Source organism: Branchiostoma floridae, chromosome 2 (genome assembly GCF_000003815.2).
Source record: "Branchiostoma floridae strain S238N-H82 chromosome 2, Bfl_VNyyK, whole genome shotgun sequence".
Classification (NCBI taxonomy): Eukaryota; Metazoa; Chordata; class Leptocardii; order Amphioxiformes; family Branchiostomatidae; genus Branchiostoma; species Branchiostoma floridae.
The window spans coordinates 31,416,758-31,439,155 of NC_049980.1; the positions used below are offsets into that span (position 1 = coordinate 31,416,758).

Genomic DNA, 22,398 nt, shown 5'->3' on the forward strand with positions numbered 1-22,398 from the left:
TTAGAGCGCCCTGCACTAGGGAGGCACAGAAAAGGTATGAAAGGATGAGTGGTTTGATCTCTGCCATTCTGGAGAAAGATGAAGTCGAAACCGGTAGAATATCGTCGTCTCTGAGCTGTCATTTTCCCAAGCTACGAATGAGCTTCTACCGACCTTAGTGCAGATGCAGATCTTCTTGCCCGGAACCCCAGCCTCTGCAGTGTACAGGGACAGGGTCTGTAGCTTGTGTGAGTCTGTAGACAGGGAGGGCCCTAAGGAGTCTGGGATGGAGCCTTTCTTCAGCTTAGTCTGTAGCCATTTACACAGCTGGGCAGTGGCTGGGGATTCTTCCTCTGTGGGAAGGAATCATAAAGTAATTGATTAATCAATTATCAATAACTTAATTGCAAGCTCATGCCCAAAGGCTAATTGCTAACAAAGCAAAATAGTGATACACAGAATTGTACACTTCAACAACGAAGGGATATACTATTAGATAAATGAAGAGGAAATGCTACATGTGTCTATTCTAAATCTATTTCTACACTTAGTCTACTTGAGGGGTTTGACTAAATTAACAATAACTGCAACAACAAAGCATAAGATTTTCTAATTGAAAATAACATTTGTCAGGAAAGCGAATGGAACAACATTATACATCATTCAATGTCATTCATGTTAGCAGATTTCAATGTATCTTTAATTGTGACAATGCTCACAATGCAAAATAGGTAACTTTGTAACATAAAAGAATTGATGCACCTGACTGTAACATGATATTATGAATCTGCTCAGTCTTTATTGTTTGATAATTTTCATACTTGTTCTGTATTTCTATTTTGCAGTTTATTGCATCAAAGTTGCTGTATTTTGCTTAGTCAATAAAACTTATTCATGCTAGACTTGTCTATCTTCATCTAAGAGCAAAATGTAACACTAGGATAAAACAACATGCAAATGATACTATGACCAACCTATATCTGGTAAAGACAACACCAGTTTCCAGTAGACATTTGCGTGTTGTCTGACGGCTGGTTTGGACTGGTTTGCTCGTGTCTTCGTCAGCTGTTCTCCAACAATGGCGGCCAGGTCGAGAGGAGCCCACGCCCGCTCTCTCCTCACCCTAGCCTGGAGTCTCCGCATGTCGATAGCGAGGGACGTCACCTCCCAACTCTTCACAAGACTGGGAGAGAGAACAAAATCTCCTATAGCATACACAATTTCTTCCCCTAGAGAGCCTCATTGCCAAAACGTAATATGGCCACAGCAATTGAATTTGTTGCTTCTCGGATTTTTTTCGTTTAAACTAGCCCGGCAGGTCAAACAAAAAAATGGATTATTTTTGCAAAAAGTCTGGGGTGGAGAGATTGAGGGGCTTACTAAAGTTACACAGCATAAATAACAACAGATTTAACAAATGATAAGTTTTAGATTCCTTGGCGCAACAACAAAATCAATGGTGGTCCCTGAGAAGCAAAGCCCCAATGCAAATTAATGATGGTATTTCTATCCCATCATGCAGCATGTCCAATGTATTTGTTTTCGATGTATGGCACACATCATAATCTTGTCTCTAGAGAAGGAAAAATCCCAACCTTCTCCAGAGCCGTGCAGTTTGCATCAGCTGTACACACTGCTCCAGGTCAGCTAGGTGCTGGTCCCTCAGCTCTTCTGCAGCCCTTACCACCTCCTGACATACATCCCGCTCACCCTCTACTACTACCTCCTCCTGTACAGCTCTCAATCCTTAACACCAGTGCCAATAGCACACTGGATGGCGGCAACGTAAACTCGGACCATTCCATTGAGTTTTTAAAAAACTAGGTGCTCCCGGTCTGTATGATACTGACAAGGTAATTATTTGCTTGTGTGCTGAAGGAAAATCGCATAGAGGATGACAACTTGGATTGATTAAATTCCACCTTTATTTCATCTTCCTGTGTGTTTGTGCTTTGTGTTTGTTTTTGGGCCGCCCCAGTCTAATCTCTTGGTTCATTAACAAGGCCTGCTTCATTCTTACTGATTTAAAAAATGTCCATGTTTTGGAACCATTAAATGGTTGAAGAAAATCTTAGATACATGTATCAAAATGTTGCCATTGATAACGCACTTAATGTTTAATTTTAGTCTCCGTTGTCATTTAGTTGCGTAGTCTTATCTGTATAGACTGACAGTACTTAGTAGTAGTAATGTTCAAAACTAAAGAAACATTAAAAAAGCTTAGCATGCCTCCTTCGAGGCTCTTGCAACATTTGGATCTATCACAGGATTCCTGTTTTGTACTTTTTCTCAAGTTTTCTCTTACTAGTATTTCCTGGACAAATCCAAGAAATTAAATTGCTGTGCCCTTTTTCTTCACAAAGCGGACAATATTTCATATAATGTACAGGCATGTAGTTTTCTTTGAACAAGAGAAATCACTGAACTTTTCTTTTATAATCTTCTAAATGAAAATTCATCAGAAAATTCTATTCTTCCACTGTTTGCACATACTGTACATACTGAATGAACTAATTCATTACCTTAGGCAAGGGTCACATTTCCAAACCAGTGCTCAGCCAGAGTTTGTGGGAATGAAACATAAAAGTGTCTAATACAGAAATGCTTGTGAATAATTCTTTTTCTTTAATCTAAATTGTGTTTTCTTGTCTTTTATATCATTTATATCAATTATTCCCACCAACTACCTGACCAGGCCCCAGTTTGGCAATGTGAACCCAGCATAACAGTGAACATTTAATGGTTGTGGCTGAACCCTTTATAAAACTCTGTGGAGTAAAATCCTATAACCAGTGATAACTTTCATGAGTACTGGAAGTGTTTAGCTTGGAAGTCCCCCATGTCCAACAGTGAGTTCAGTCTAAGCTCCGACAAGCGGAAGTTTCTCTTCCCGGCAATGATTCTCCATCAAAGCTCCTCCACTGCCTTAGACAAGGGTCACATTTCCAAACCAATGCCCAGCCAGGGTTTGTGGGAATGAAACATAAAAGTGTCTAATGCAGAAATGCTTGTGACACCTTTTTTTCTTTAATCTTAATGTGTTTTCTTGTCTTTTACATCATACCTTTCATTCCCACCAACTGCTCGACTGGGCCCCAGTTTGCAAATTTTACCCATTCATTGCAGAGAACATTTCATGGTTGTGGCTGAACCCTTTACAAAACTCTGGAGTAAAATCCTATACCCAATGATGAATTTCTTATGAGTACTGGAAGTGTTTAGCTTGGAAGTCCCCCATGTCCAACAGTGAGTTCAGTCTGAGCTCCGACAAGCGGAAGTCTCTCTTCCCGGCAGCGATTCTCCATCTCAACTCCTCCAGATTCTCCTCCAGGGACAGTCTCCGGGGCTGGGCGGTCAGATCCAGGAGGTCCGGACCGGGGGGGCTCGCTGGTTGTTCTCTCTGGAAGGAGAAAGATATTTAAGGGGGTACATTTTAGAATCAATGTTTTAGTATTAGGAGTCCTCTCAATACCACCCTGCAGACTTTATCACAACTTTTCTATTTTATAATCCGTATCAAACTTAACTTTCTGGAAGGAGAAAGATTATGGGGGTACATTTTAGAATAAATGTTTTAGATTAATATTATAAGATATGCCTTCAAGTACCAGTGTTACCAACCTAGGATTGATGTGGTCAGATATTCATATTTTCTCTCTATGATAGAGTGGAACTTGTTATCACCAAGCACAGTAGGGCCATCTTTGCTCGATGCTTGCAGCTAGATGTGCAAAAGTTACGTTTGACAGGTTGCTCAGTAACCAGCTACTGCCACGATTAAAAAGCTGGTGTGTTACACCTAGAGGCTGTTAAACCAGCAATATAGATGCAGACACAGACAAGTCCTCACAATTTCTCAATGTCACAATCTGTATGCCTGTACTTAACCGGTTGATATCATCATCATTAAAAACACAATGGAGTAACACCCACCATGTCCTCTGGTGAACTGAAAGGAGAGACCCCTGGTGGCTGATGCTGGTACTGCCCATCCTCCACATAAACCTGGAGCCAGTCTTCATAGCTGGAGAGACGATCAGAAAAAAACATCGGAAGGGAAGCTTGACAACATTTACCAGTACAGGTACAAAACTGAACCTGAAGCAGCTAATCTTCAAAGTGATAGTGAAAGTGATCTCAAACCAGTTTTAGCTCACTGAAGAGCTAATCTTCCACTGGTCGTGACAGAGGACAGATGCATTGTACAGTATTTACAGGTTCATTGTACCGGGGAAATTCCCCTAGCTCTTTACGACAAGCACAATGAACCAGTGGACCACGGCTTAACATCCCATCCTAAGGACTGCAACCCTTTCCGGTTGCGTGCATGTTGGGTGAGTGACACAGCTGGAATCAAACTCACGGCTTGTAGGTCCAGAGGCAGGGCCTCTAACCACTGGACTACGCATGCTACCATATACACGCTTCAACACAAAGGTCATGTGAACTGTACATTGTCAGACTGTCTTCCAGGGCCTACACAGGCCAGCACATCTGCTTTCGTTGAGGGCATTCTGGCAATGGAGCCCAGAAGCTGGCCTGTGTGGGCCATGGAAACAGCCTGGCTCTGGGTCTAACTCAAGAAGGGCTGTGGTAATAGCTCATTGCGGGTATGTTGGCCATAGAGCCAAGGAGCTGGCTTGTGTTGGCCCTGGAAACAGTCTGGCATACAGGCTATACCTCTGATGGTATTTCCTGTCGTTTACAGATCAGGTACAGTACATTGTAGGTAGTAACAGGCATAATATACATATACTGGAGTCAGACAGCATGGGAAAAACTTCTGGGTAGCCGCAGTGGATCGGGTGGCAGGGAAGAAGTTTTTTGTTTGATTTGTTTGTTTGAACTCATTGTTGGAGTGGCACCTGACATAAGTCAAGTAAGTCATACAATTAATGTACATTTGTATCAGACATCAATGCTGTACTACAATGTAGTAAGTGCTGAACACAAGATTTATAGATCACCTTTTTGTCTGCACCCTCTCCTGAGCAATTTTTTTCCTGAGTTCCTCAGCCTTCCTGATGAGTGCCGACACTGCAGGGGACAACTTGTCCTCCAGTTTCAGATTTCCATCTAACGGGGAGAACCACTCAGTGAAATATGAAAGTCACCTCAAACAAATTAGAGCTGGTCGTGACAGAAGACGGACACTACATGTTGTATGATTTGAGTTCTTAGTAAAAATCATGCAAATGAGATCAAGCAACACTGTTGTTAGTTTACAGGTGATTCATTCAACAACATTCAATCCCTGAGAAGCAAAATTACATCTACATTGGGTATGAATAATTCCATTGTTAACTGATATGGACAATGTCATGTAGGCTAATCTCCAAGCAGATCTTACAGCAGCACAAGATAGTATCAAAAGCTGGCAGAGGAGTAAAGCTGGCTTGGGAGTGTGTTTCGCTACAAGGCAAATGGACACCTTTTGGCTGACTACACTTCTTGGCCAGTTTGGTACTATTCTATGCCATTGTAGGATCTGCTTGGAGATTACTAGTAGGCCACTGACCTGTTGTGTCTGCTGTAACAGTATCTATGGTCTCCACTCTAGACAGCTCCTGATGTTTCTTCCTCACACTCTGCTGTGTTGCTACAACCAAACTGTACAGGCATGCAAAACAACAGTTATGCCAACACACACCATTGAAACATAAACAGGGCATACTTTCTATGAATTGTATTGGAGTTGGCATTGACACATTCACACATAATGTTAAGGTTAACAAAACATCAAGGTTTTTGAACGTTATATATGAGATATGTAGCAGCATGAAGTCCAGTTTACCTGTGTGGCTGTTCCAGGACCTCAGCTGAAGTGTTCCCGACCGCAGCCCTCCACTCCGGGGGCTGGGTGAAGCCTGACAGCTCCTCGGGGAGGTAGTGTACAGTCAGCACACTGCCGTCTGGGGGAGTAACAATGGAAGGGCCATTCTGTTAAATAAGTTTACTTGTTTTTAAAAACATGGCATTAAGTGCTAATATGAAGATGAAACCACTAGCGTCAACATGATATCCTTGAAAAAACAAACAAAACCATACAGACATAGGTTACCCTGCGGATAAAGATTAACTAGCTATAATTTTCTAACGACATTTTGGTGACTGCCTGACCTTCCTCTGGACAAAGCTGATTAAGTTTATATGCCCCGTCATCACGGTTCACTTGTAGGATTAAAGTGAAGTGAATGAATAAATATAAAAATCTACTCCAGTCACAAAAAGTGATGAGGGAGATATAAACTCAGTCACACATGGCAACTTATATTACTTGAATGTAAAGTTACTAAAACAAGAAAGCTGAATACAAAGAGAATCAGACCACTCTACCTTGCCCTGCCCAGTCCAGTCTCTGCACCATGTGGCTCACACACATCTCCACCAGGCGAGTCCAGGGGACGTGAGCAGCCGTGGGCTCACAGTTAGGGACATCGTAGTCCAGGTAACACGTGTCCTCAAACTCTGTCTGTACTCTGTCTAACAACCACCGCAGTCTGGGGACAGGCAAGGGGTAATACTTTACATCATTGGATTCACACTGACGTCACAATTATGAAGTCTCGCGAGAATCCATTTCTCGCGAGACTTCTACACCAGTGACGTCATTACATATCTTCATCTCCCCATTCGCAGCGAACCCAGCTAGGAGAGCGGACGTGTACTAGTTTTTCTCTTCCCTCACTTCATGATGCATGGCGTGCTTGAACGACTGAGAACTTCGAACTGTATCGTCGGCGTCTCCTAGAGTTTGAGGCCGCAGCGATTTTACACTAAGGCAGTTCGAGTAAGATATATATGGTTTGTGAAAGCTTTGCAGTATTTTGCACGTCATTTTGCAAATTTTCGTGAATTGTTGGACGGTTGAGGCCTCGCACGTTTTCCCGCTCGTTTTCCCGTCGGTGTTTCATTCCAGGTTGGGCGCCAGGTGGGGAATTTCTTTGCGTAATTACGTGTGGCTATGTTTGTTGGCCCTTTGTGTGAGCCTCCATTTTTTGGTACAATAACGTGTTATTTATTCCGGGAGTTAGGTTCCTCTACCAGTTTGTCAAAACGGCGTTGGATGTCAAGAGAGCTGTGCAGAGCGGCGGGCGCCAGGTCCGGGGGAGCTTCGGCAGAGGCACGACGATGACGTCCAGTCTACATGTCCATCCCTCGTTCCCATTAGAAGCCTCTCTTGGTTTTGGTCAGTTTTGTCTCGTTGAGTTTATATTTCTTTGTAATGGAAGTGGGTGCATATTTCTGTGTTGTGTAACCACTTTGCTTGCGTCGTATGGATGTAATCCATTTGTCTCAGCTCGGTGAGTTTTGTATTTTACAGCCGAGGGACGCTGGTGCACATGCTTTGTTGTGCAGCCACGAGGCTCGCGTTTCTGGGGGAAACATTCATGTTGTAGACTCACAGTTGCCGTTCCATTTTTTATGGCAGGTTCCATGTTGGGGTCTGCGTTTTCTTTTCAGTTTCTTCAGTTCGAGGGGCTACCTAACCTTTGTGTTTTCCTGATACCCGTGAACTCTTGTTGGTATTTTTAAGTTGCTTTAGACGCCTCCTCCGTGAGAAGGACCACGAGTTGCCAGTAGCTTGGAAATTGTGAAGTGCTGGTATGTATGACGGCCTAAAACGGGAGCCACCAACCGACACCGCAAGGGTAACAAAACCGGCGAACCCTGTAGCGTGGCGGGACTACGTAGGCGATTGCTCCGGCCTGCGGCGACCGTAGTACTACCGAGAACGTCTAGGTTCCGACTCGGGGAGGTAGCAAGGCAAAATTTTTCCAGAGCATGTAGGCATGGAGCCACATGGAAGCCGAGTCTGGCAAGGCGCCGACTCGGGCTGCACTGGTAAGTATGCAGGCCTGGCACCGCAGTAACACCGAGAACGTCCAGCGGCCGACTCAGGAAGGCAGCGAGGCTACACTGCGGAACATGTAGGCATGGAGCCACATGGAAACCGAGTCTGGTAAGGCGCCGACTCGGGAATTTAGTAGGCTACACTGGTAAGTATGCAGGCCTGGCACCGCAGTAACACCGAGAACGTCCAGCGGCCGACTCAGGAAGGCAGCGAGGCTACACTGCGGAACATGTAGGCATGGAGCCACATGGAAGCCGAGTCTGGCAAGGCGCCGACTCGGGAATTTAGTAGGCTACACTGGTAAGTATGCAGGCCTGGCACCGCAGTAACACCGAGAACGTCCAGCGGCCGACTCGGGAAGGTAGCGATGTTTACACTGCGGAGCATGTAGGCATGGAGCCGCATGGAAGCCGAGTCTGGCAAGGCGCCGACTCGGGCTGCACTGGTAAGTATGCAGGCCTGGCACCGCAGTAACACCAAGAACGTCCAGCGGCCGACTCGTGAAGGTAGCGAGGCTACACTGCGGAGCATGTAGGCATGGAGCCGCATGGAAGACGAGTCTGGCAAGGCGCCGACTCGGAAATGTAGTAGGCTGCACTGGTGTGTAGCCGAGCATGTAGGCATGGACCCGCAGGGAAGCCGAGTCTGGCAAGACACCGACTCGGGAAGGTAGTAGGCTGCACTGGTGTGTAGCCGAGCATGTAGGCATGGACCCGCATGGAAGCCGAGTCTGGCAAGGCGCCGACTCGGGAATGTAGCAGGCTGCACTGTTGTGTAGCCGAGCATGTAGGCATGGAGCCGCATGGAAGCCGAGTTTGGCAAGACGCCGACTCGGGAAGGTAGTAGGCTGCACTGTTGTGTAGCCGAGCATGTAGGCATGGAGCCGCATGGAAGCCGAGTCTGGCAAGGCGCCGACTCGGGAATGTAGTAGGCTGCACTGGTAAGTATGCAGGCCTCGGACCGCAGTAACACCGAGAACGGCCAGCGGCCGACTCGCATCGGGAAGGTAGCAAGGCTACACTGCGCAGCATGTAGACATGGAGCCGCATGGAAGACGAGTCTGGCTAGGCGCCGACTTGGGAATGTAGCAAGGCTACACTGCGTAGCATGTAGGCAAGGGGCCGCATGGAAGCCGAGTCTGGTCAGCGGCCGACTCGAGGTAGCAAGGCTGCACTGTGGAGCATGTAGGCAAGGGGCCGACTCGGGAATGTAGCAGAGCTACACGGGCAAGTATGCAGGCCTGGGGCCGGCTAGGAAGCAGGGATCGGCACGGGGCTGACTCGGGAATGCAGTAGGTTACCATCTAATACTTAGTATGCAGGCCTGCGGTCGCAAAGACGCCGAGGCTGGCCAGGGACCGACTCGGTCGGTAGTGGGACCACACTAATAGGGGTGCAGACCTGGGGACGAAAAGAAGCCGAGCGGGGCCCGGGGCCGACTCGGGCTGTACCGGAGATACACGAGTATCACAGGCCTGACACTACAAGGACTCCGAGATTGGTCCGGGACCGACTGGGCAGTATAGCAGGGCTACTCTTTCAAGTATGCAGACCTGGGACTACAAGCACGCCGAGATCGGCCTGCGGAGCCGACACAGGAACATATATATATAGCAGGGCTACTCGAGTAAGGATGCCAGCGGCCGACCTGATGGCGTGGTCGAACTACGCTGGTAAGTATGCCGGCTGATTGCGGTAGTGTAGCCGCCCTGGTGTAGTACTCTGAGGCCAAAGAACACTTATGGTCTAAGGTACAAATGTAGGCCAGGTGTCCAGTAATCTCTGACATCGATTAACCGCTGGGTAGATCTTGAGGCCCTATGCCCGTGTGGGCTGTAGTTTTTCTCAAAGAACTTTTTCCGGGTAGAAGGATAGGCGGTAGATCGAGGAGTTATTGTTGAATTCCGACGGCGTGTACCAATGGATGTCGAAGGCACTCAAATGACGAAAAAGACAAGGCTTGTTTTCTTGCCCATGGTAGTAGACGGACGAGCAGGAACTGTGATTCCGGATGTAGATTTTAGCATACGCGTTTGGTCTCCGGCTTGTATTTTCCGCCAATTTTTCTTCCTCTCGCAGACCGTGTGTAGGCCCAACTAAGGACCTCGCCATCCAACCTGATGGTCCGGGAAGCGAGCGGGAGCACCCCCTCCAAATTTTTACTTGCCAAATTGCGCACCTTTTGTTCCCGTGGTCCGTAGTGACCGATCTGCAGTCCACGGTGATAATTATTTTCTGAAAGGTTAATGGCAGTTCCTATGTGACACGTTTATAAGAGTACATACACACAGTTGAAAGTTGGACATAATGGGTGAATTGGAGGGGGACAGCTCCCGCTCCGTCCGGACCATGGCACGTGACGCTCAGGCGAACCATTTGGATTGGCGCAGTCGGATGTCAACAGGGGGCAAAGGTCTCCATGGATGTTACTGGATTGTCAAAACGACAGTTTTCTCACGCAATATGTTATTTTGGTACGAGAAAGATTGTACATCCTGTATGCTGAGCGTTGAGCATTATGACTCGCGAAAGTCGTCCCTGACTGCGTGTAGCATTCCATATCGGGAATAGGAGTCTGTTGCCACGGTTAGAAGTGTACGGTGACGTGCTCCTCTCTAAAGACTGTTATATGAGAACATTTGAAGAATAGAGACACATTTAAGTAATCAAAACGACCACAAAGGAAGGAGAACGAAGGGGAAAAGACAAGGACCAACCCTAGCACCGTCGTTGTCTGCCCGATGTGTGAAAACATACACATCGGCATTTGGATTGCGAGCACACCTGCGGCGCCATTGAAGTCATCATCAATGATGGACATCTGACAATTAAAAAGGAAGTCATCGACAATGGGCAAGCTTAATTACGAACCAGGGCTAGGGAAAGGTGATCAGTGCTGCTGAACGTTTTCCATAAAACTGTTTCATTGTGCAAAGTCCCGAAAATTTTTACCAATACGAACCTACGAGAGAGAAAATTGGGGAAAGCTAAAAAATACCTTATGGCTGTACGAAGACTTCGATGGGACGCTGGGTGAGTTAGAAGCGTGGCCATAGTAAGGGAGCATTTCTTAAAAAATGTATTAACTATTGCATACCTCTGACAAACCTAGGTAGGAACACTTTAAGTTTGAATATGTTAAGTTCTATGAACCAGTAGAGCATGGTCGAAGCATATATCGGGACTTTGATGGAGGTACCTCAGCTCAGATATTTAGGGAAGTTGGAAGTTTATGGTGTCAGTGACAGGCTACGTATGTAATCGCATAACGTCTTATTATTAGATAAAGGGACACATGGTGTAGGAATTATATAAATGGCACGCATGTCTCCACGGTGTAGAGTGAGTGAATAGAGGAATTCCTCAAGGTGTCAGTCTGGGGCTAACTTTATTATTTGTGTACATTACTAGAGGTAGTCAAAGGTACAGTGAAGATATTTTTTTCTCAGATGATAGTGGGGTGCACAGGACGATTCATGTTTATAGCGACTAAGAAGCATTTCAGCTAGACATCAATGCAGTTGGGAAATTGGTTGAAAGTAGGCAGCTACCATTTAATGTAATGAGTAATTTGAGAATGACAATCAGAGGGCCAAATACGGGCTCGGAGGTCAAGAACGGAACACTGTAGCTGTAAATGATCAACTCAAGTTTCATGAAAACAATGCCGGAAGATACCAGAAGGCCAACCAGATACTTGGGCTAGTAAGAATATCTTTTCCAAACTTAAATTAGTAGTCCCCATTCTTGAAATGTATGGTTAGGACGTACTTGGGAGGATTTGAAGGAAGTTCGGTGACCTCACCTTGTGGGGATGAAAAGTTGATTGATAAAGTGCAGCGAACGGGAAAAAAGACTAGAATCGACGCTACATGAAGTATCGTAAAAAAAGAGCTTGAAGTTGCAACCACCTAAGTATAGAATAGAGAGCGGTGATATGATTATTACATGAGATCATGACTAAAACGGAGGGAAGCCAACCCAAAAGCTTCGGCGAACTGGGTCATCTAGAAAAAATAATCAAAGAACACTGCAAGTTAAAGGTTCTATTGGCTTAAAACTACACACAGTAAGATGGTAGTCCTACCCAAAAAGATCGATGATGTAAAACTACTCAACGTTTACGGGGAGTCTAAAACTTAACAGGCGCGTACAAGAACACAAGTAATAGAATGTTCGAACCTGAATGAACAGGTACAGTTTAGGTTTGGAGAAGATAGGATTGAGGTTTGGGAGAAGTGAGGATTGGAGAAAGTAGGGGTAAGATAGTATCCAAGGAAGAGTGCGAATCTCGGTCTCGTTATGGCTTAAACAAAGAAGACTCCTCGGTCATTTGTGCCCATTCCTTAACCTTCATCGAGGTCCATCAGTGTAAACATATTAGGATTCACACTGACGTCACAATTATGAAGTCTCGCGAGAATCCATTTCTCGCGAGACTTCTACACCAGTGACGTCATTACATATCTTCATCTCCCCATTCGCAGCGAACCCAGCAGAGGATAGGGAGTGGAGAGTTTTGCTCGCAGGGTATTTGTGTTATGGAGTATGAGCAAAGAGGGGGTGGTAGAAAGGGGCCAAGGGAGAAGCAGTAGTTGTACGTGATTCTAGATACATGTACTTGTACTCACACGAGGGGGCTTCTTCTAAGTATAGTCCTATAGTCTTCATGGCGGGAAGTTGATATAACAAGTGTTTTCGATTTTGGCCCACCCCCCTCCGTCTATTTGGGGGGGGGGGTGAATTGGCGTTTCCAATTGGTTCTTACAAGAAAGCCCACCCACCCGCCCACCCACTCAAGCTCTGTTCTCTGTCGGCTTCTCGCTTTTTACTGGACCTCGGTCATTTGTGCCCATTCCTTAACCTTCATCGAGGTCCATCAGTGTAAACATATTAGTCTTTCAAACTAGAGTTCACAACAAACTTGTACTACAGTAGTCCAGGTAACAGGTGTCCTCAAACTCTGTCTGTACTCTGTCTAATAGCCACCGTAGCCTAGGAAGAACAAAAGGGTTACTTTTTTTGTCTCACAAAAGTAGAGCAGTTGGGCACATCATACAGTCATGTAGTTCGGGTCTGTATTACTGACAAGTGTCCTCAAACTCAAAGCTGTGCTCTATTTACAACCACTGACTGCAGTCTGAGAAGAGACAAGGGTTTCCTTTACATCTTTGTCTTACAAAAAGAGGTCTAGTTGACAACAGTTGGGCACATCATACAATGTACATACAGGTAACGTGTCCTCAAATTACGTCTGTATCAGGGCTGTCTCTAGCTTAAATTTTATTCCGTCCCCCACGAGTTTTTGGAAGTCTATGTTTGTTGGTTTTTATTGTTAAATCTGTCATTTTAAGCTGATGAAAATACATTGAAGATGCTTACCTTGTCAGAAGCACAGTTTGCTCTTTGGAGTCCGCAGGCAGAGACAAGACATAGTCTGTGCAGTACTGGCAGACTGATGACCAACTCTCTGTCAACACAGAAACACAAGATACATGTAGCAACGACAAACAACTGTGGGGTGTTTGGGGGACATGAGCAATTTTTCTGAATGTTAAACTTTGCATTTACATATTTGCATACATGTATAGTATTTTCTATGATATGACTTATTGTAGATGAGTCAGGGTAGAGAATTCTGCCGGTAGAGATTCCCAATTGGGAGCTGTAAATTTTTAGATGTTCCCTAAAAAGGTTAACTGTTACATGTAGTAACAGTCTTTCAACTTTGATTCATGTCACTTGCGATCAATGGATTGTCTTCAATATTAGGGACTTATAATGAGACACCACCATGATAGCATCCTGATCAGAATCTCTATCGACAGAGACTCTGATTTTCCCAGACAACGATTTCTACACTGACATGTACATATGTATATGTATGTTCATACAATATACACATCCAAAATGACTACAATACATAAATCTTTCTTTCAAAAAGGCAAAAATTACTGGCTAAAAAAGGTGATAATTTTTGGCTTCAAGTTTTTAGTAAGAGAAGAACCTACCGTCTCCATCGATGTAGGGTACAGGGGGCAGACGCAGGGCCAGGATTCGCTCCTGTAGCAGAGTCAGCTGGGTCTCACTGTTCCAGTCCAGGGAGAGAAGGTCTGGAAAGACAATTTTGGGTTTATTCAAAAGAGACAGTAGTACAATTCAGAGTGCTCAGAAGCAAAACCACGATCCTTGCTAACATCTTTCTTTCATTCTACTCTAATGCAATAAAATGAATAGAAACAAGTTATATCATTTTACATGGTATACTTTGTTTACAAGACAATCCTAACAGATGATACACAAATGTAGATAAACGCCTATTCGTGTAAAAAAAAATATATGTAAGACAGTATGTGGCTTAGTAGAAATGCCAGTGCATGGTTCCTTTCTGATGTGTAACTACTTAGACTGTTTCAACAGTCAACAGCAATCTTAAAACACCACAGAAATCTCCTTTCCACTTATGCCACTTAAAGTCAGTCCCTGCAAAAAAAGAAATAGAATCACAGTAACTGTTCTGTCACGCAAGGCAAACTCAGCTAAAAGCTGGTTACGCAAAAAAAAAGAACTATCCTGTAAGATGAGACTCAGTGCAACTTACCAGTTCTATGTCCAGCCATGACAAACTCAGCAACAGGCCAGGACAAGGCTTGGAGGTTGTTGGAGCTGGCTACTCTGGCCAGGTGCTCCACTAGACTGTTGTACAGGCAAACAATAGGGCCGGGGGTCTGGAACGAGAAATATTAAAAATTCAAAAAAGATAAAATGCAAAAGTTACAATTTTGAATAGCCTTTATGAACATCAAAATTACACACATATTTGACAAGCAAATTATCCTTATCATACAATGTAAATGGCTTAATCATTATGACAACATAGAAGTAGTTGGCAAAGTTTGGTCTCGTAAGATTACGAATACTACTGAATTCTACACAATGTATAATTACTTATTGTTTGTTTTTACGCTTTGAGCATCTTTATCATTATGACAACATACAATTTCAAGATATCGAATCCTGGACCTCTATGTCCTGCCAAATAGATAAATATAAATTGTAACACTAGTACTGTTCACCTGTTGTGGAAGTCCTGCTTTCCTCCTCTGTGCTGCATCCTGGTACACTACAGAGGAGAACTCTCCTGCCAGGCTGTTCTCTATGTAGTCTCTCAGGGTCTCAGTCTCCAGACACGGGGGGAGGGGGGCACGGTCACCCAACCAACACAGAGCTTCACACAGCTGAAATATACAGGGAAAAAAACACAAGGAAGATAATCACTCATCATTATCATCATCATCATCGGTCATCCTCTGACTAATGTATTAAAAACATAAACTCAAAAGTAGCAACAAAGCACACAAAAAGCTAGAAGATCCATTCTCTATTAATGAAAATTGTCATTTATAAATTATGTGGTTGCTTAGCAGCTGTAGCACAGTTGTGGCCTCTAGTGGAATGGGGGTGTAAGAAGTAGCTAGTACTCCCTGCAAATCATTGTATTTGAATGTGAAAATATTACCTTTCTGCAAGTGTCTTCATCTTCCACATCACTGCTGATGTCCACGACTCGACAGTCTGACACCAGCTCCCCTTCTGTCAGTCCCCGGATGTCCAGGTACTCTTGGACATCCTCCCCAGGGTCTGTCCCCCACCCCAGGGGCAGCACCAGCAGGGGAACGCTGGGGTGGAGCGGCTTGGCCTGCAGGAGTCGCACCAGTCGGAGCTGGCTCTCTAACCAGTACGTCTGCCAGATACAACAAACGTCAGGTAAATTCAGATGATTCTACATGCACCACAAGTTACAAACTACGCCGTCATAGGAGAATTCCAATAAAAATGTTGAAAAACATGCCACTTTAACTCCCAAGTGGAAACGCCTGGGCTGAATTTGAAGCACGTATACATGCAAGAAAAGGAACTAAGTTCCATAGGACTTATGAACTTTTTATTATCAGATTGAGATTGTTGTATCAGATGTCTCATGGGCTTTTATAAGAATGCTTCATGCATGCTGTCACTGTCAAAAATTCAAATACCAACCGCAGAAACTGATGTCCTTACAACTTTTTTTAGGACACCAAATTTTCACAACTTTTGGTGCATTTTGCATTGAGCAGAGTGTCTTCTCCATTTGTTACCTGTGCATTCCATATCAACCTCAGTCCCAGCTTTTCTGTGAGCCAAATCATGGTCGGGCCGGAAACTCAGGTGATGCAGAATACATGTTTACCGTGTTGTATATTGTCTAAAGTATGGTCCAGTAACTATTGTCCCAAGGCCTGTAACTATGATTATGAGTCTAACCCACCTCAAGATTGTCCTGGTCCACAGGTGGAGGAGGTAGAGCCAGGATAACAGCTGATGTACCCAGTAACAAGTGTTCACTCTCTACTTCATCTGTGTCCTCCTGTTCTAACAACCCCTGCACCGCCTGTAGTCAGAGATAAAGGAGAATTTATTAGAACATCTTACTAAGCTATGTACATTCAGAGCCAGGATAACAGCCGATGTGCCCAGCAACATGTATTCGCTCTCCACTTCATCTGACAGGTGTCCTCCTGTTAAACAACCCATGCACTGCCTGTAGTCAGGGACAAAACAGAATTATAGGACATCTTACAAAGTAATAATATGTACACACAGAGCCAGGATGACAGCTGATGTGCCCAGCAACATGTGTTCTCTCTCTACTTCATCTGTGTCCTCCTGTTCTAACAACCCCTGCACTGCCTGTAGTCAGGGATATAGGAGCATTTATTAGGACATCTTACAAAGCTATGTACACTCAGGGCCAGGATAACAGCTGATGTACCCAGCAACATGTGTTCTCTCTCTACTTCATCTGTGTCCTCCTGTTCTAACAACCCCTGCACTGCCTGTAGTCAGGGACAAAATAAAGCTTCATTAGGACATCTTATAGTCAGGGAAATAGGAGTAATTATTTAAGGACATCTTACAAAGCTATGTACACTCAGAGCCAGGATAACAGCTGATGTACCCAGTAACATGTGTTCACTCTCCATCTCATCTGTGTCCTCCTGTTCTAACAACCCCTGCACTGTCTGTAGTCAGGGACAAAGGAGCATTAGGAATCTTATAAAGCTATAAGTACATGCAAATGCCAAGACTGAGACTTCCCAGGGTGGCACTTACAAGAAAAAGGAAGAGTTGGGGACAAGCTATGACTTGGAAAAGAACAGTTTATTGGAAAATTGTTGAGATGGGCTGCAGTCGGGAGGGGGCTCAGTGGAATGCTGAAAAAGAACAAAAAACAGACTTTGAGGAAGTCAATGATGGTCCGTCTCAGTGCAAGCATGGCGATGAAAATGATGATGATACTCTTTGTTACAGTAACTGTTGTAGACTTAGGAAAGACCAAGGTTAAAATACAATGTAAGGAAAGTGCCAATGAAATGAAATTTCCTCCATCATTCATGTAAAAATGTTGTCTTTTCTGAAAACAACTGTTAACCCAGACCTGTACTCTTTGGTGGGAGAAATTGGCAAGGAGAGGTGACATTAGGAGGGAATTCTTCCTGTGATGTCATGACCCATTACTGATAGAAATGATGAAGTTTCCCCTTGATGGAATGACTGAAATTTTGTCAGTCCCGAAATCAATTACTGCACATGTGCCTAGGTATGGATGGATGGATAATGGAAACAGCATGTAACTAAGACCCGCACAGTTCACATTTTATTTTATGTCAAAGTCAAAATCATGCAGTATTTCTTGCCTAGATTACCTCATTTGAAAATATGCTTGTCCCTATGAACAGCTACTAAAGTAGCACGGCTTACGCAACCACAGCGTAAAGGCTAAATAAAGGCATCAGTACATTGTAAACTTCCTGAAGGGTCTCAAGTTAAACATTGAACAATAAGTTAAACATTAACTACAATTTCCCGTATGTGGGCCAAAATGTGATCAACCGCTTGCAGGTCAATGTACAACGTCAGTCACTGTTTCTACACAGCATCAGCACAGCTGGAAATTTTGCTTAAAACATCCAGAAAATTTAGCCTTCTGTGGCAATTTCTGCAGAACAGTTTCCAGGAAAATGGCTGATGGAACAGCAAGACAACCACAGCCAGGTGCTGAAGGCCGGCAGCCCCAACCTGAAGCTGGGATGGAGGCACAAGGAGAACTGCAGCCTGGACAGGTGGGGGAGGGGGGCAGGCAGCCTGTGGTGCATGGACAGACTGGCCAACTGGTGCCCCAGCCTCCAGGACAAGGTAACCAGGCCCAACAGCAGGTAGCACTTATACAGCAGGGACATCTGGTGCCCCAGGTTCCAGTACAAGGCTACCCGATCCCACAGCTGACACCACAGTTCCCTCAGCAGGCTGCACCCATGCAGCTGTACCACCCCAGTCAGCAGGGCTACGGTGCTCCAACAGCCATGATATATCCGTACCAGGGCTACCTCATGGCTCCCCAACCAGCTGGGCACTACAACGTCCCACCTGTAGGTGCAAGCGTTAGTCAGCCGTCATCAGTTCTGCAGACGCAAGTGTATGCAGGCCAAGGGCCAGGGGGTGTTTTTGGTGGAGCGACCATCAGGATTCAGGATCGAGCCATTGCAGCGGGAGGCCTTGTGGCTGGAGCTGCAGCTGCAGCTGCATTTGCCGCTGGCAAGGTTTGTTTGTTTCATATAACCCTTAAACTGCCTTTTAAGGTGTAACACACCACTTTTGTACAGTAAGTACAAGCTGCATAATTATGACACTCAGCCTGAGTTCTAGCTAGTGCACTTTTAGCGTAACGGGCCATCATGCTATAAATAGTATAATTTGCAACCACCACGCTAAAATCTCAGAGAACTACTTGCGTAGTAGTACTTTGCTAGTATTTATTTTTATTTATTTATTTATTCGTTCGGCTGTTTACAGACAGCCAGGGCTGCCCAACTAGCCATAGGCTATTGCCAAGGGCTAGCCCTGAGAAAGAACAATACATGTTACATATAAAATCATTGTAGTAAACATTGTCAATATAAAAGCACTATCATTAACATAGCAAAATGGTTACAAATTTACAAATGTGCATCGTATATATATATACACATCATGTACAATATGTACACATAGGAAATCACATAGCATGGTGTAATAAATGTTAGTTAACGGAGAATGGGTCTCCAAGAGAGAGCCAGGCTTTGGCCTTGAAGGAGGACAATGAGCGAGCTGTCTGAGTTTCAAGTGGGAGAATGTTCCACAACTGGGTGGCTCTGTGGAAGAAGGTTTTCTTGTGGGAAGGTTTTCTGGGTTCGCGCACTTTTGGGAATTGGTATTGTCAGGTTGTTTCCGTTTCTAAGAGGGTATCTAGATTGAATGGCTGATGACCTGGTAGTGGGTAGGAGATTGCAAAGGTGGGGTGGGCAGTGTCAATTCGTCAGTTTGTAGAGGGCAGTCAGAGAGTGGAATTTGCGACGGAAGATGAGCGATGGAAGACCAAGGTGGGCGTAGAAAGCCGTGGAGTCCGCTAATCACTCTGGCGACCCGTTACTGAACAGATTCGATGAGTTTTTCGTCCTGTTTGGTGAGGCCGGACCAAACGATGTCTGCGTATTCCAGCACCAGTCTAGTCAAGGTCTTGTACAACTGTAGTAGTGTCGTCTTGGGGATTTTCTTCCGTAGGCAGCAGAGCATGCCGGCTGTACGTCTGGCTTTGCTTGTTGTAGCTTCAACATGGAGGGACCAGGTAAGTTTGTGAGTCATGGTCACGCCTAGGTGTTTGAAGCTATAGACAATCTGTAGTGTGGTACCAGCCAGGATGACTGGTGGGATCGTACGTGGGAGGGGGCGGGAAGTGAGGTACATGACCTTACACTTGTCTCTGTTGGCCTCGAGTTTCCAGCATAGGAGCCAGTCGGATACAGTGGCCAAATCCTTGTTCAGTGAGTCTGTGACGATGGAGATGGAGCGGTGGGCTGTTGAGACTGAAGTGTCATCTGCGAACAAGTTCGCTTCACATGCAGTACATCTGTAGGGTAGATCGTTTATGTATAAGATGAAAAGTGTAGGCCCAAGGACAGAGCCCTGTGGGATGCCAGCAAGGGGGGTCTTCCAGTCGGAGGTCGCACCACTTTGCTAGTACACTGTATTTACCTCCCGAACAAAGTCTGATCAAATTTGAAAAATGATGATATGCCACTCCAAACTGGTCAAAAATTCCTTCAAGTTACAGAAGTAAATCCTCTCATGGGTAGAATGCCAACATTTTGCAAGGGCCAAGACCCCCTTCCACACCATCCCTTTGTTTGGCCGCTTTGCTACCTTGCCAATTTACCATTCGCTAAAATAAAATTCTGGCTACAACCCTGCTACATGCAAAACATGGTTTGATTCACTCTCACCGAGATGGACCCCTACTATTTTCACGTGTGGTGGGTTATCATACAATAATCACACACAGTGAGTCCAATTCAAAATAATGTCTCTAGCTGGAGCTAGCTAGACACTCATTTTCAGAGTCAAGTAGGAAAAAACATAAAAGAAGTGACTTTTCCATTGAGGCTCAATGACTCAAACTCAAAACCTTCAGATTATCAGTCAACAAACGTATATGTCACAGGGGAGATTGGAATCCAGGGGGATTCGGAATCCTCCTAGGGGAGATTGGAATTCCAATCTCCCCTAGGGGAGATCAGAATTTCAATCTCCCCTAGGGGAATCTGGAATCCTCCTAGGGGAGATTGGAATTCCAATCTCCCCTAGGGGAAATTGGAATTCTTCTGTCATTCTACTGCAATTCCAATCTCCCCTAGGAGGATTCCGAATCCCCCTAGGGGAGATTGGAATTCTAATCTCCCCTAAGGGAAATTGTAATTCTACTTTATGCTGTTAATTTTGTCAAATTTTGAACTGGCTTCGATTGGAAAATGACCTCTAAAGTACGGAGTCACTAACTTATAACGACATATGCAAATGTAGCTAATTTACATATTGGTGACATTTGCATACCATTATATGATTATGAGTTAGTGACTCAAATGATTCAGTCTACTTTCCAAAACAATTTCATCCATTCTGATTATTGGTAAAATCAAAGATTATCCTGGTAGAATTCTGGATTGTCCTCTATTACTAAATGTTTGAAAATGTGATGTTTAATGAGCTATAGTACAGGATAAGATGCTATTGTACACTATAGAGAAGTATTCTTAACCTTTAATTGTCAGAAAAATAAGTGTTAGATATAAAGCATAAGACATGATTTATTCTTAGAAATAATTGTAAATCCTTTGTTGTATTGTTTGAAACTTTGAATCCACTCCTGGTACATTCAAAGATTGTCCTGGTAGAATTCCAATCTCTCCTAGGAGAATTCTGGATTCTCCTAGGAGGGATTGGAATTCCAGTAGAACACCAGAAGAATTCTAATCTCCCCTAGGAGGATTCCGAATCCCCCTGGATTCCAATCTCCCCTGTGACATAAACATCAACAAGACCACCTTGCTACCTTTCACTTTTTTTCAGGTTGCAGAGTCCCCTGCAGCCATTGTAGGAGCAGGCCTAGTTGCAGGTGTGGCTACAGGTCTTACAACACTAGCAGGTTTCTACATGGGCAACAAGCAACAAACAGAGGAGGCCATCCGCAGGGCGGTGGAGCGGGAACGACATGTCCAAGTGGAGGAGATAGAAGAAGGGTCGCTTCTAGTGCGGGTCAAGTTTCTAACACTGGTAAGACGTCACAGAAGAAGATGTAAGTTTTTTCATTGAATTGTTACTGCCCTCGCAATTTTATGCTAGTTTGATGCGTAGTTTTAGCATGCATTATATTCATGATCAAAATCATGTTGCATATCTTGTTTTTCTTGTGTTTAACAGCTATGAAAATCACCATCATAAAGTGTCAATTTAAAAGAGAAGTCACAATCGAGAACACCTCCTTGCCATGATAAACACTTCACAATATGGCATCCCAATGAAGGCAGCAGAGTAGCTGACAAAACCATTGGTTGAGAAAAAAATTGTTAACTGTCAATGCATTTAAGTTAAGGTAGCGGGAAAATGACTTTTGGAGGTGGTTTTAACTTTGCGGTAGCACCATGCACTGTAGTCTCTTAGTGTTATGGAAAAATGTTCGCAGTTGTTTTAAATTCGCGGTGAAGCGGCCGCCGCAAAAACTGCGAACATTAAACCACTGCGAACATTTCTGCATTTACAGTATCTAGGAAAACTAGACTACATTGAACTGATTTAACAACCAGATGAAAATATTTCACTGTCACTCTGTCACCAGGCCGGGTACTGGGTGATGCGCAGCTTGAACGAGAGAATCCACGCGGGGACCGACCGCACCTGTCTGCAGCTGCTGCTGGAGGATGAGCTGCAGAGGATCGGCTGGACCGGACCGATCCACGTGGGGCTGGAGGGGTGGTGGTTTGTTGAGGAGGAGGGACAGGAAGAGGAGGAGGCAGCAGGGACGGAGCAGGAGGAGAGATGGGAGTGGGCAGGGATGGGGGACAAACAGGTGGGCTGAGAGATGCTTTTGTTCTGATTTTTCTTATGAACCTACTTATTTGTATTTGCTGACATTTTTCTCACCAACAAGTAAGT

The 22,398-nt window shown here is 44.7% G+C and overlaps 1 protein-coding gene across 1 annotated transcript in view; it reads right to left on the minus strand.

Annotated features, from left to right (window-relative positions):
- LOC118409171 (germinal-center associated nuclear protein-like) overlaps positions 1 to 22,398 on the minus strand; it is a 48,603-nt gene continuing 26,205 nt past the window's right edge. The window contains exons 11-13 of the mRNA XM_035810039.1: positions 954 to 1,162; positions 154 to 332; positions 1 to 15 (exon numbers count right to left, since the gene is read on the minus strand). Of these exons, the coding sequence (XP_035665932.1) occupies positions 1 to 15; positions 154 to 332; positions 954 to 1,162 (403 nt within the window). The remainder of the gene's footprint in view (positions 16 to 153; positions 333 to 953; positions 1,163 to 22,398) is intronic.